The sequence below is a fragment of the Puma concolor genome, chromosome B4 (genome assembly GCF_028749965.1).
Source record: "Puma concolor isolate L17-30 chromosome B4, mPumCon1.1.hap2, whole genome shotgun sequence".
Taxonomy (NCBI): domain Eukaryota; kingdom Metazoa; phylum Chordata; class Mammalia; order Carnivora; family Felidae; genus Puma; species Puma concolor.
The window spans coordinates 132,618,916-132,634,047 of NC_141673.1; the positions used below are offsets into that span (position 1 = coordinate 132,618,916).

The window sequence follows — 15,132 nt, forward strand, 5'->3', positions numbered from 1 at the left end:
GACAATTCCAAGCAGGCTCTGCACCTTCAGCGCAGAGCCGGGTGTTAGGGCTCAATCTCGTGACCCGTGAGATGACCTGAAGCGAAGTCAAGAGTTGGACTCTTAACTGAGCCATCCAGGCGCCCCACTGTCTAGTATGCTCTTAAATGTTATTCTCTGGGTTCTTAATTTTGGTTAATTGTATTTTTCATTCTAGAATTTCAGTTTGGTTCCTTTTAAGTGGTCATGTCACTTTCATAGTTTCTAATTCCCTATCAAAAATTTCAAGCTCTGGGGGCGCCTGGGTGGCGCAGTCGGTTAAGCGTCCGACTTCAGCCAGGTCACGATCTCACGGTCCGTGAGTTCGAGCCCCGCATCGGGCTCTGGGCTGATGGCTCAGAGCCTGGAGCCTGTTTCCGATTCTGTGTCTCCCTCTCTCTCTGCCCCTCCCCCGTTCATGCTCTGTCTCTCTCTGTCCCAAAAATAAATAAACGTTGAAAAAAAAATTAAAAAAAAAAAAATTTCAAGCTCTGTACATATCTCTTTGAACAGGGTGAGCATGGCAACTATCTCCTGGTCGTGCAGATTTTTTCTGTAGTCTTTCATTTCTCGAGGGGTCTTATCTCCTAATGTTCCTGCCTGTCTTTGATTGTGTACTGTTCATTCTATTTGAAAAAATATGTCTAGAAGTAGTTACCGATTTAGGTAAAGCTTTTTCTGTTGCTTTTGCCAGGCACTTGGTCTTACCTTTATTCAAATTAAGTTTTTTTGAATCTATGCAAGGACCGGTTTAGTTTACTTCTGTGTTATACCTTCTGGGATTCAGCCTTATGTGGTCTTATTCCAAAGTAGGGGATGGCTCCCTTGGAGGATCTTGTACTCTGACACTTTGGCTTCTGAGTCTCCAAGGCCGCCTCCATGCAGTTTAGCCTCTCAGGCATCTCTTGATTAGGCAGATATTTCCAGGAGGGAAGAAACCCCAATGTGCCACGCATGCTCTGCCCTGTCCTCCTGATTCCTTGTTAGTTCTTTGATCACCATCCTTCCCTAGGTTTTAAATTAAGGTATAATATACATATAGTAATGTGCACTAATCTTAAATGTATATCCTGAGGAGTTTTTGTAAATGTATAATCATACTCAGATGAATATACAGAACATTTTTGCCACCCCAGAAGGCCCGTGTCACACTCCTTCCCAATCCATACTACCTATCTTCCTTGCCTTGGGTAACAATTACTCAGTTTTCTAGCACCATAGACTAGTTTTACATTAAAAAAACTCATTTGTTTTGAGAGAGAGAGGGAGTGACCAAGCGGGGGGTGGGGGGGGGTGGGAGGGGTGGGGGGGGATGGGGAGGGGCAGAGGAAGAGAACGAGTCCCGAGCAGATTCCGTGCTGTCAGCACAGAGCCTGACATGGGGCTCGATCCCGTCTCCCGTGAGATCATGACCTGAGGTGAAATCAAGAGTCCTGCACTCAACCGACTTGAGCCACCCAGGTGCCCCTAGTTTTGCATTGCTTGTTTTTTGTTTTTGTCGAAATAGTATCATACAGTGTACATTCCTCTGTGTCTGATCTGGCTTGTTTCATTCAATATTGTAGTCCATCAACGAGATTCATTTATGTTGTTGCATGTAGCGGTAGTGTTTCTTTTTCATTGCCCTGTACTTGTTCTAGTTACTGGGGCACCTAAAAAATTGCCTCAAAACTCAGTGACTTAAACAATGACCTTGATTTCCATACACAACTGTAATTTGAGCCTTGCTTGTTATAGCTGCACTTTGGTGTCAGGAAGGGCTGCTTGAAGGCTGGGCCTAATAGTGTTGCAAGTTTTGCCCACGTGTCTGCCGTTGGCGGACCAGCACTTAAATGTGGCCTGAGTGTGCTCACAGCCTCGTGGCAGTGTTCCAAGTGCTAGCGTCCTCCACACACGTGCAGTGGGGAGAGCGGTGGAGATCCTGTGAGCCAGACACATGCTGTATGTCCTCTTATGACTTGGCTTTGAAACTTAATGCAGTTTTACTTCCACTGCATTGTATTCTTGGAGGCAGTTATGAGCCTGCCTAGGTTTGAAGAGCGGGGGAACAGACGCTGCCTCTTGATGGGGAGAGAGAAGATTCTGCCCTTGATCTTAGCCAAAAGGCCAAGAAGCAATGGGAGAGATCAGATTCTAGAAGAGCATGTGAGACCGGAAATGTTGTGGTCGCCATTATTGGAAAATATAGTGTGCCATAGTTGCAGCCTCATACACAAGCCTATCACAATTTATTTATCCATTCTTTTAATACACATGTGAATTATTTCCAGTTTTGGGCTATTGTAATAAAGCTGCTGTGGACATTTTTGTGCGTGTACTTTGTTGGGTTTATGCAGTCCTTTCTTTTGGAAATACACCTGGGCACGGAACTATTGAGTAATATAGGCAGATATATATTTTTCCCTACTAGTTACTACCAATTTTGTCAGTGTGGTTGTACCAATTTATATCCTCTGATATTTTTAAGAATTAAAGAAATACATATATTTGTCTAGCTTTTTGTATTTAAAACAAGAGGCTTGGTGTGTAACCTGTGGTCTAGTTTTATTGGAAATGTAAGTTGTATTTGAACATGTATTCAAATTAGTGCTAAGTATAGTTACCATTAGCAGACTATCTGCATTAATTGCTGAAGATAAATTTCTGAAATTTCTTTTTAGAACTTGCTTTTTGGAAATATTGAGCTCCATCCCTCAATTTATATCACATTTTGCTTCTCATCAGTGCTTATCATGAGTGTGAATTCTAAAGCTCATTCACCAGACTTGCTTGGGAAATATTTTTCTATTACAAAATCTTTTTCCTACAAAGCTGGTAATTTGCCGTCACCAGGGATTGCCAGAAGAATGCTCCAGGTTCTTCCCTTAAACTCTCAGGGTTGCTCTTTTGATTACTTCACTACTGATAGTCATTTTAACTTTCTTCTAAGTGTCATTTGAATCTGGCCCCCTCCCACACCCCCTTTTTGTAACCAGCATTTTAGACCAGTTTGTTTCAGCTCATACCTGGTTTTCTGCAATAATTTATTGATTGATCCTGCTAATAATGCTTGGGAAGTTAGAATTCTCTTACTCATTGAATTAAGATTAGCTTTTAGGTCCTAAATCTAACAGTGCTAGAAAGAGAACTTAAAAATCATTTCAACTTATTTAAAAATAAGACCTGAAAAAAAACAAAAAACAAAAACAACAACCACCAGAACTGAATCAGTGCTAGAGTATAGAAGATATTTTGATTACCGAAGCATTTTTTCTGGCATAATCACTTGACAGTCTTGAGTGGTAGGTGCGTTGAAAAGTTTAACTCTCATTTTACAGGTAAAGAACGTGAGTCTCAGCTGTGCCTCTTGCATCTAGGATTCCTCGTATGTTGAGTGATCTTCCTTCAGGGCCCACAGCCTACCATCAATTTAATTTGCTGAATTCCAATCTTATTGACTACATGAATTTTCCTCTCTTCAACTTGATATATTTGCATCTTATGGCCAATACGTTTACTCATTTTCATTTACTGCAGGGCCTTTGCATGAGCTGATAGTACTTTTGTCCTGAATTTGTTTAGTTAGTGGCAGGATGGCTGGGACCAGGTTTGCCTTGATTTTTTATACCAAGCCCCTTGAGAAGTTTTTGCATATTGTCTAGCTGGATAAGTATTTACTGAAGGGATGGATGGATTCTTGTCTTTAGAATCTGGAGTTTTTAGCTGACTTTTAAAATGATGCCAGGGGGCGCCTGGGTGGCGCAGTCGGTTAAGCGGCCGACTTCAGCCAGGTCACGATCTCGCGGTCCGTGAGTTCGAGCCCCGCGTCAGGCTCTGGGCTGATGGCTCAGAGCCTGGAGCCTGTTTCCGATTCTGTGTCTCCCTCTCTCTCTGCCCCTCCCCCGTTCATGCTCTGTCTCTCTCTGTCCCCAAAAAAAAAAAAAAAAAAAAAATGATGCCAGGCCTCTTAAAGTCAGATGTCTTGTATCCTTCGTTTTAGCTTTGATCTGCAGAGCTCGCATTAGGTGCACTTCTCTGATAGTATGTATCAAGTGCGTTAGGCAAATATAACCTGAACAAATTATAAGCTGCTTTTTTTTTTTTAATGTTTTAAATGTTTATTCTTTTTTTTTTTTTTTCAATATATGAAGTTTATTGTCAAATTGGTTTCCATATAAGCTGCTTTTGAAAGGCCCTGCCTCTATAGCTGTAGGTAAAGAAGCTTGGGAAAGGACATTTGTTTTTCTAAAAACATAAAAGTTAGCATGTTCCCCAGTGTAAAGCTGCTGGAATTCGATAAGTCCTTCTGGAAACCTAACTCAGATTCTACCTGTAGAAGGGGAAATTAGACCTCATTCTTATCTGATGCTTCATTAACATACACGTGTAAACAAACCGAGGAAATCCAATGATTTCACATTTTGCCCATCTCATTCTCTGACATTATTAGCAGGAAGTGCTGTGTTGATGTAGTGAATAGTGGGTAGGAGAAATAGACCTTTCACTCTAGCGCTGACGGAAGATTTGCTTCACTTCTCTTGAGCTGGGAAAATATTGAAAGTTGTTCAAATTTAGCGTTGTATTTCAGGGGGTATAAACTGCAGAAACAGCATTCTTTATAGAAAGCCCAAGAGTTAGGAAAGTATAGTGGTGAGACTTCCTGTGTCAATGAATAGTGACTCTAATATTAACTGAAGTTGTTTATCTGGAATGAGAAGACATTACCCAGTACGTATATGTGTGCCCAGCATATGTCTTTGAACCAATGAACTATGAATCTGAATTAAGAAAGAAAGGTACTAGAAATCCTCTAATGTAAGTTCCACAGGGCCAGGATCTTTGTTTTGTTCTTGGCTGTGTCTGCAGGGCCTAGAACACTCCCTGGCTCATAATAGCTGCTCAGTAAATATTTATTGAATGGCTAGTCAATTTGTATATTATCTGTTTGTTTTAAATTTAAAAACCCAACATTAATCATTTAAATATTGCTTTATAATCCTTTGGGAAATAAATTGGTTGAGGCATCATTTCTGATAATTCTTGTTGGACATTTGAGTTGTTTACAAATTTTTTTGCTGTCATGAATCAAGCTTCAACAAAGGAAATTTTCTTAAGCTCTTTCTTGGGCTGGTAGTTCAACACATAGCAATGTTGTAAAACAGGCTCTAGGAATTTCTCCTAGAAAATGAACTTGGCTTGTGCAACTCTGAGGGTGAGATCAGAAGCTTTAGTGATCAGACGTCTGAGATCAGGTAGCACCAATGATACAGCTCTGAGTAGGCCTGCTGCTCTTACACATGTGGATAATGTCTAATCCTCAGTCTTTGCACGTGAAAGCTCTCTTGCAATTTGTAGTGGAACTGCCTATCACTTGACTTTGTCTTTTACTTTTAAAGAATGAATGAGTCACTACAAATATTTCTGCCTCTTAATTATAGTTTAAACATTCTAAATGCATTTAACTCCTTCATACGGATGGGTACACATATTCTGTTATTCTCATTTATCATCATTTCACTTCTGAATGGCTTGGGAAAAGTTTTGCTCTTTCATATTAAAGTATTATAAAACTTATTCTACAAAAAGCTCTGTGTAATGTGTGTTACATAGGGTCTAATATAATGGTGTCTATAGTGTCCCCTCCCTCAACTTAAGCAATAGAACATTATCAGTATCCTCTTGGATCACATCTCATTGTTCCTCCTCCTCCGTCTATTACTTGTCCGGGGAAACCGTCAGGTTCAACTTTAGGCTCTAGCATTCTCTTGCTTTTCTGTATAGTTACATTGCATATGTATATGTCCCTGAACAACTTATTGTGAATTTTACATATTTTGGAACTTTATGTTAATAGTATCGTGTGTGTGTGTGTGTGTGTGTGTGTGTGTGTATTCACAAATTTAGTGAGTAAAGCTTTTTAGTAAAACTAAAACTCACACATTTCATTTGCATTTAAAGTTAATGTCCTTGGGCGCCTGGGTGGCGCAGTCGGTTAAGCGGCCGACTTCAGCCAGGTCACGATCTCGCGGTCCGTGGGTTCGGGCCCCGCGTCGGGCTCTGGGCTGTTGGCTCAGAGCCTGGAGCCTGTTTCCGATTCTGTGTCTCCCTCTCTCTCTGCCCCTCCCCCGTTCATGCTCTGACTCTCTCTGTCCCAAAAATAAAAAAAAAAAAAAAAAAAAAAAAAAGTTGAAAAAAAAAATAAAGTTAATGTCCTTGCTTTCTGCATTAGTCATCTTTTGCAGTAATTATGCTGTGTAACAAACCACTGCAACATTTCAGGGCTGTGAAAGGACAGACATTTATGTCTAGCTCATAGGTTTGGCAGTCTCTGCTGGGTTTGGCTGGGCTTGTCTATAAGCCTTGGGTTGGGTTCAGTTATGTGCTGGGTGTCTACTCATTCTGGGACCAGCAGCTGTTGGGGTACAAGACACACGCCAAGCTCAGGGCTCTTAAACCCTCCACTTACAAATGGGATAGTGTCATTTGTGCCCAGAGTCCCAACATGTCATGCGATCAGGCCCCCACATCCATGAGGTGGGGAGTATGTCCCACCCTTAGGGAAGTCACAGTGAGAGCAGTGAGTGAAGGCAGGCATGTGAACAAAAGATAGTATCTGCCATATCTTCCTCTTGAACAACAGCATAAGAAACTTGGAATATTTCCTTTCTTATTACTTCCCTTCTAGATTACATGCTGTTGTTCAGTACTTTCTCTCTCTCTTTCTTTTTGTAACTCCTGATTTAGAAATCATACCTCTAATATTTGTTTGTGTTTACTCATGTTTACAACTTTTATCTCACCATTCTTTCCTGTATTTCAGATCTTCTCTTTGGCATCATTTTCCATATTTGTGAACAAGTTTTGGAAGCATCTTTAATGAGGATCTGTTTATATTCTCGCAGTTTGTGTCTGAAATTTTCATTATTTTGTCATTTTTCTTGAAAAGTTAGTTTTAACTGTGTTGAGTATATAATTATGGTTAACAGTTTCTTTATTTTGGCTTTGAAGACATTATTCCAGTGTCTTCTGGCTCCCATTGTTGCAGTTGGTAAGTCAGATGTCAAGTCTCATTGTTCCTTCTGTGAGCAATCTGCCTTTGGTTTCTGGTTGCTTTTAAGAACTCTCTGTCATTGATGTTTCACAGTTTCACGATGGTATTTCTAGGTGTCAGTTTTCATTTTATTTATACTTTGTGGAATTTGCTGAACCTGAGTCTGTACTTTAGTGTCTTTCAGCAGTTCAGGAAAATTCTTGGCTATTGTCTTTTTGCAGATTGTCTCTCCCTCATTCTTAATGTTCTCTTTCTAAAACTCCCAATTAGATATATATATGTAAAATAGATGTTTTAATCTATTTTTCATATCTCTTAATCTTCCTTTATATTTTTTAATCTGTCTTTGTTGCATCCTGGATGATTTCAGATCTGTCATCTGGTTCATTAATTCTCTCTTTAGCAGCATCCACTTTGCTGAACTTGTCTGTTGAGCTTTAATTTTAGTTATCCTGTTTTTCACTTGATTCTTTTCCAAATTTGTTGCCTTCTTTTTTGCTCATATTTTTCATTTCCTGTTGTTTTTCAAAACATTATTGTCCTTTCCTTTTTGACATATTTGTGATGAGTCTGCTTATTTCTGTCGAATCTTGCTTATGCATAGTTTTAAATTTTGAGCTAATTTTTCCTGTAACTTTGTGGAAATGCTTATGAGACTTGGCTTAAGAGTGCTTTCTCCCAGAGGGAATTTGCCATTGAGGACAATGTCAAACCAGGGCAACTTAATTTCTAGGTTTGAGATTTTTATAATATACAAGTGTATGGATTTGAACTTGAAGCCTGGGTGAAGGTTGGTTTTGGTTACAGATTTCCAGTGAATACTCCCCTCCCCCTCCCCAAACACAAATAAACCTAGAGAATTTTCCTTCAATCTTCCTTTGGGGTAGATTTTTTTTCCCCCCTTACTTAGTTAATTATTTTTATTGAAGATGTAGTGTTTCAGGTCCCAGGCTGTCTGTACTTATCTGTAGTCTGACTTTCCATGTTGTATTGTGTAAAGCTCTAGTTTTGTCCCAAGCATGACTGTCAGCACTGAAAGCCCTTCAGCATTGTCTGGTAGAATTTTCGGGGATCATGGAAATGTTACACACCTCTGCTAATACAGCAGCCACTAGCCACATTTAAAATGTATGAGGTATGACAAAGCAATGGAATTTTAAATTTTACATGGTTTTAATTAATTTAAGTTTAAATAGCTACAGGCTGGTGGCTGCAGTATTGGACGGTGCAGCGTGGTTATGGGAGATTGGCAATTGCCTGGAAGGCCTGTTGCTGGCGTCAGTGCTTACTTATCACCCTCTCTTTGTGCTCCTGTGCGTTTTTTCGGTCTCTGAGGATTTCTCTTAGTTGCTTATGAGCTTTGCTGTGCATTTAATAGGATAATTATTGTATTTTATCAAGTATTTTTGATGTCACGTAGCAAGAGGGTTCGCAAGCTCTTTGGGCCCAAGAATCTCAGAAACGGAATTACCTGACAGCTGTATTTTTAGTTGGAGAGATACTTATCTTGAATGGTAAAAATTGGAAAGTTCACAGTGAAGTAGTGGATGTTCTTCGGAAACTGACCATGAAGTTAGAAATTATGAGGAAGAATTAATTAAATACTTTCTTTGCCATCGTTCTTACTCTACAAAACATTGAAGGATGCTAAAAGATAAAAATGGAGCTGTAACTAAAGTTTTTCAAGTCTTAACACATGGTCTTCAGCTGCTTGGTGTGAGTGTTTTACCAATACAAGAGCACTTGAATGAAAAGGTATATATATTTATTTAGAGAGAAATATTTTGCAGATGGACAGAAAAAACAAAATGAACTTGAGAGATCATAGGGAACTGTGGTGGTGGAGGGACAGGAAAGGACTTGGACATTCAGTGCTGAAAGTATGTGTTTTGCTTCTGGCTTTAACAGGGCCTGTGTTATTTATTATTATTTTTTTTTATTTAAAAAAAAATTTTTTTTTTTAATGTTTATTTATTTTTGAGACAGAGAGAGACAGAGCATGAACAGGGGAGGGCCAGAGAGAGGGAGACACAAAATCTGAAACAGGCTCCAGGCTCTGAGCTGTCAGCACAGAGCCCGACGCGGGGCTCGAACTCATGGACCATGAGATCATGACCTGAGCCAAAGTCGGCCGCTTAACCGACTGAGCCACCCAGGCGCCCCAGGGGCCTGTGTTATTTAATTGGAGGGATTTAAAAATATATAAATAATGAGTCCTAGCTATTTCTCAGGTATACGCTTCTTTTTCCTTCAAAGCCAAATATTTTAGAAATGTGTGGTTGGTTTTGGATATTTATTAATAAAAACACTTAAGACACTTTGTAATAAATTTGTTACTTTACGATTTGCTTGCTCTTTTGGAGCCGTAGGTACATTGGATTCTTTTTTTGTTACTTGTATTTTTGCATTGTGGTTAAATACACACAAGACTACCATTTTAACCTTTTTTAAGTGTCCAGTTCAGTGGCATTAACTACATTTACATTAATGTAGGACCATCACCATTCATCTCCAGAACTTTTTTTCATCCTCCCAAACTGAAACTCTGTCCCCATTAAACATTAACTTCCTGTCCTCCCCCACCCCGCCCCCAGCTTCTGGTACCCACCATTCTACTTTCTGTCCCTGAATTTGACTTCTCTACCTACTTCATTCTTGTAAGTGGAATCATAGGGTGTTTGTCTTATATATGACTTGCTTATTTCACTTAGCATAATGTTCTCAAGATTAAATTTAATTTTCTGAAATTGTAATTTGTGCTAAGAGTAAAAGAATGGAGATCCCATCGGCTGGTAGTGGAGATTGACATTCTCATGTATTTCTTTCCATAGAAGATCGTATACAGTGAAGTGAATTACTGTTAATTTGATCTCCTGAAAGAATATTATAAGAAACAATAGAATGTGATACCATATGTTGTGGTTTATAATTCTGTTAAATTTAAGTTTTAAAATCATTAAAATTGGGGCTGCTGAGCTTGTTCTAAAATATATTATCTGGTGTTATAAAACCCAGAAATCCTTTCCAATACTTCTAGAGGTTTAAACTGTCTAAAAGCATCAGAAATTATTTTAGGCTGCCTAGTGCCTGCAGTAAAGAAGAGGATATGGCGGAGTTTGTTTTACTTTTTTTAAAAAAAAAATTTTTTTTTTTTAATGTTTATTTATTTTTGAGACAGAGAGAGACAGAGCATGAATGGGGGAGGGTCAGAGAGAGGGAGACACAGAATCCGAAACAGGCTCCAGGCTCTGAGCTGTCAGCACAGAGCCCGACGCGGGGCTCGAACTTACGGAACGCGAGATCATGACCTGAGCCGAAGTCGGCCGCTTAACCGACTGAGCCACCCAGGCGCCCCTGTTTTACTTTTTATTTATTTATTTATTTATTTATTTTTTAAAAAAAAATTTTTTTTTCAACGTTTATTTATTTTTGGGACAGAGAGAGACAGAGCATGAACGGGGGAGGGGCAGAGAGAGAGGGAGACACAGAATCGGAAACAGGCTCCAGGCTCTGAGCCATCCGCCCAGAGCCTGACGCGGGGCTCGAACTCACGGACCGCGAGATCGTGACCTGGCTGAAGTCGACGCTTAACCGACTGCGCCACCCAGGCGCCCCCCTGTTTTACTTTTTAAAAAAAATTATTATTGATTTATTTTAAATGTTTATGTACTTTGTGCGCACATGTGGGGGAGGGGCAGAGAGAGAGGGAGAGAGAGAATCCCAAGTAGGCTGTGCGCTGTCAGCGTGGAGCCTGGTGCAGGGCTTGATCTTGTGAACTATAAGATCATGACCTGAACTGAAATCAAGAGTTGGACGCTTAAGCCACCCACGCGCCCTGCGTTTACCCTGAGTTCCCTGTCAGGATGGGTTATCCGTAGCCCTGCTTACCATTCATGCAGATCAAGTTTTGTCACAAAAAGTTGGAGGTGTCACTTGAAAGAATCTATATTAGGTTAGTGTGAGTACACATTCCCATGTGGAGGATAAATAGCATAGCTCAAGTTACTAGAAAATGACTTTAAAGGCCAGATTTTACAGAAATACCCCAGTATACCCACTATGTGAAACTGTGGATTTAAAACAAATTATTTTTTTTCCCTCTTGGATGGTGTGAAAAACAAAGTTAGATTTTTTTCTTCTCTTTTTTCTATGTCCATTGGGAGGGGATAGCATTTAGAGGAGGAGAAAGAGAGTGTGCACATTATTTATTTTGAGAGAGAAAGCACGAGTGTGAGCGGGGTAGGGGCAAAGAGAGAGATTGGGAGGGAGAATCCCTAGCAAGCTCTGTGCTGTCAGGACAGAGCCTGATGTGGGGCTTGACCTCACTAAGCTTGAGATTATGACCTGAGATTATGAGCTGAAATCAAGAGTCAGACCCTTAACCAGCTGAGCCACCTGGGCTCCCCTGTGCCCATTTTATCTTACATGCTTCTGAACTGCGTTGGTGCTTAAAAGAATTTGCATGCGACCTACTTTGAAAGTAGACAGGAGGGTCTACATTTCAAAGTTGCGATTATGCTAAAGAGTTTGAACCAGTGAGTTCAGTTACGAGTAATTTCCAAGTATGTTTTTCTAAGAACTACTCCATGACATTTTACAGTAATTCCAATTCATGCATTGTTTCATATTTGTCAAGTATATTTATCACCTTAGATGGTAAGGTCATAAATCCACTGTTGGTAAGTTTTATTATCCTCGTATTTTTGAGGTTACTATTTTTAGCGATAAGAAAACTTGATATGTTAGGAAGTTCAGTTCTTGAATAAGTATTTGTTCAGCATTTTACAATTATGGGTAGGAGGCGCTACTTAGTATAAAATGCTTTCATGTTGCCATTTAGGAATTAAAAATTTTTTTTAGAACATTTATTTATTTTTGAGAGACAGCATGAGCAGGGGAGGGGCAGAGAGAGAAGGAGACCCAGAATCCGTAGCACGCTCCAGGCTCCGAGCTATCAGCACAGGGCCTGAAGCGGGGCTTGAACTCACGAATTGCGAGATCATGACCTAGGCAGAAGTTCAGATGCTCAACCGACTGAGCCACCCAGGTGCCCCACCATTTAGGAATTTTAAATTTAAGATCAAAAACTTTGTTATAAACAGCAACAAAGAGAAAAGTCCCTGACCAAAGAGACTAGACTCTACCAGTGTAAGTGAACTATAAGTAAACTCCTGGATCATCTGTGAATGTTTAATCTACCCTGTGTATCTGTAACATGGGATTGCCTTCCTGTGTCATCATTCACCATGCTCCAGGGCTCAGCATGTTTGACCTCCTAGTTCCCTGGGAGGGAAAACAGATCTAACAGCCTGAGTGAAACACCATCAAAAGACTGTATTTATAGTGAGAAACTTCTTGTCACATATTCTGAAACTAACATGTAGATTATGTGTTATTTTAGATTTTTCATACAACTTCTCATTTCCTTTGGGATAATTGGGTTATCTGGAAATGAAAATCATAGCATTTACTATATAGATAAAGAAGAAAGCCTGTGGGATGGGGGTCAGGTGATTACGTGGCAGTACTATGATTATATGCCATTGCTAATTACAGTCTACAAATCATGCTGTGCATACAGATTTTCATTTTGTAAATTTGTATTTCTCACGTATTTTACATGACATGAGTGAAGTATATAAATGAGACCAACATTATTTCTTCAAAAAATGTTACCCTAACTTTAATCTGTTGCAGAGTCAGTGGTCCTTAGTACTATGCTATGTTCTTAATTGATTTAGAAAATAAAGTAACCGTCACTTTCTGTGATTGCAAAAAGTAGTTTATCAGTTTATGAACAAAGCTGTAAATGAGGAAGCACAGTGTAAATGTTATATCAAACCTTAATCTACCTATGGGATTTTATATATTAGATTTGGGGAGGCACTGTGCATCCGTAATTATGTTGAAATATAGTATTAGTATTACTTTATGCCTCATTTTCTTTAATATATTAATCAAGTAAGGCAGATTTAGTTTGTATTTATACTAATGCAGGGTGATGCTTTATGTTATACTGAAGTGAAAAGAACCAAATACAAAATTTTGTATGTAGTATTTATAAAGTATATTTTAATTTTTTTAAATGTGTATTTATTTTTGTGAGACTGAGAGACAGATGTGAGCGGGGGAGGGGCAGAGAGAAGGAGACACAGAATTCAAAGCAGGTTCCAGGCTCTGAGCTGTCAACACAGACATGGGGCTCGAACCCATGAAACACGAGATCATGACCGGAGCCGAAGTTGGATGCTTAACCGACTGAGCCGCCCAGGCACCCCTATAAAGTGTATTTTGAAGAAATACTTACAAAAAAAATCCCTTGAAAGGAACGTGCCCCACGTAATTGGGTAGATGTAGTGGCATTTTGTGGTAAGAGAATTTTTCTTTCTATTTTGCCGTTGTTTCCAATTTTTTTAAACAATGAAACCATATTTTATAATGAGGAAAATGCCCATTATTAGAGAAAGTCTATAGCAATACCTTTAGTGGTCTTCATTTGATAGTGTATAAATTATTTATGTGTAATCAAAAATCAATTTAGCAGATGCGATATGCTGTCTTTATCCTAGATGGAGTACTTTCTTTCTAGGACTTACTTATTTGGGAAAGGGGGAGGGAATAAGTTTTTAGTAAGTGAAAACCAAGGACACCTGTTTCTGTGTGATAATAAGTTTCTGTGTGATAATTACTTTGTATGTACTATTTGCTTTGGGGGTAACTTCTTATAGACAAAGGAAAATACAAGTGGAATCATGATGTTTTAAAGATTGGCAATTTTTTATATTTTTAGATGAAGGTTTTATATTCAGAAGGTTCTTTTGGAAATAGAAAACTGTTGAAACCAAATTATTTTCATTTCTTTTTAGAAAATTTTATTTTAGGGGCGCCTGGGTGGATCAGTCGGTTAAGTGTCTGACTTCGGCTCACGTCATGATCTCACGGTTTGTGAGTTTGAGCCCCGCGTCGGGCCCTGTGCTGACAGCTCAGAGCCTGGAGCCTGATTCAGATTCTGTGTCTCCCTCTCTCTCTGCCCCTTCCCCACTTGCACTCTGTCTCTGTCTTTCAAAAATAAATAAACGTTAAAAAAAAATAAAAAAAAATTTTATTTTAAATGCTGACCTTTAAAAAGATGATTTCTTTCTCTCCGTTTTCTTACTAGGACATGTATTCTTCTGAGAAACCTTGGACAGCAGATTTTGGTTTACTATCTGATTGGGACAGCCTACAGAGATATTTCCAGTCATGAGTAAGTGTCCTGTGTTTCATTTCAGAGGCCTGGGCAGCATTTGCAGTGTACTGAAAAAATAGAAAAAGTTTATTATTGGACAAACTGGAATTATGTTACTTCATCAGAGACTGGATACTTTGGGCAGCCCAGTACTGTGTACCTATCTGTATTTAAACAAGGAGATACTTTTTGATGCTTGGTTTATTCTGAAAAGTTAGATATGGTGAGGAAATCTGTGTCATTAGTTTCTTGGCTGATTTAATTCTGTTATCTAAAATTTTCTGTTGAAAATTGGGAAGTGACTTGTGGAAAATATGAAGAGGGAAACCCTCAAATATAGAGGATAGTCTAGTGGTTGCCACAGGAGAAGTGGGTGGGGGAAAAAGAAAGAAATATTAAGAGGGAAAATTTAAATTGATTGTAATTAGCAGAAGTTTAATTGTATGAGGTTTGATCATTGGGTAACATGGGTGAGTATATAAGCAAAAAAAAAAAAACATGTATTAATGTCTTTGATGGAATGAAAACCACATCTATCCTGTAGACTTTCCAAATTTGATACAGGTTTTATTTTCTCCCGTAGTGGTTCTGTACATAGTATTTTCTGCCATTCCAGTCTGCTTCCGGCTGTGACTAGGAGACCTGGGTTTTACGACTTTGTATTAACAGTTTATTTTAGGGAGTGAGGAAAGAATTACGAGTTTTGCCTTGACTGTGATCATATAACAATTTTGATGTATTTTTTAAAAAGTACAGATTTTTTGATTATGCGAGCTTTGAATAGAGTGAGCATTTCCTGCTGGAGTATAATGTTAGAGAGTTTAAACATTTTCACATGTAATTCATATTGATTATC

General features: G+C 39.0%; 1 protein-coding gene across 6 annotated transcripts in view; it reads left to right on the forward strand.

Annotated features, from left to right (window-relative positions):
* Positions 1–15,132, forward strand: part of USP6NL (USP6 N-terminal like) — a 245,065-nt gene that overhangs the window by 57,595 nt on the left and 172,338 nt on the right. For all 6 annotated transcript variants that reach the window (XM_086714968.1, XM_086714971.1, XM_086714967.1 and 3 more), the window contains exon 2: positions 14,208–14,294. Coding sequence is in view for 3 of the 6 variants with exons in the window: in XM_086714971.1 (XP_086571097.1) it covers positions 14,291–14,294 (4 nt within the window). In the remaining 3 variants the exon portion in view is untranslated. The remainder of the gene's footprint in view (positions 1–14,207; positions 14,295–15,132) is intronic.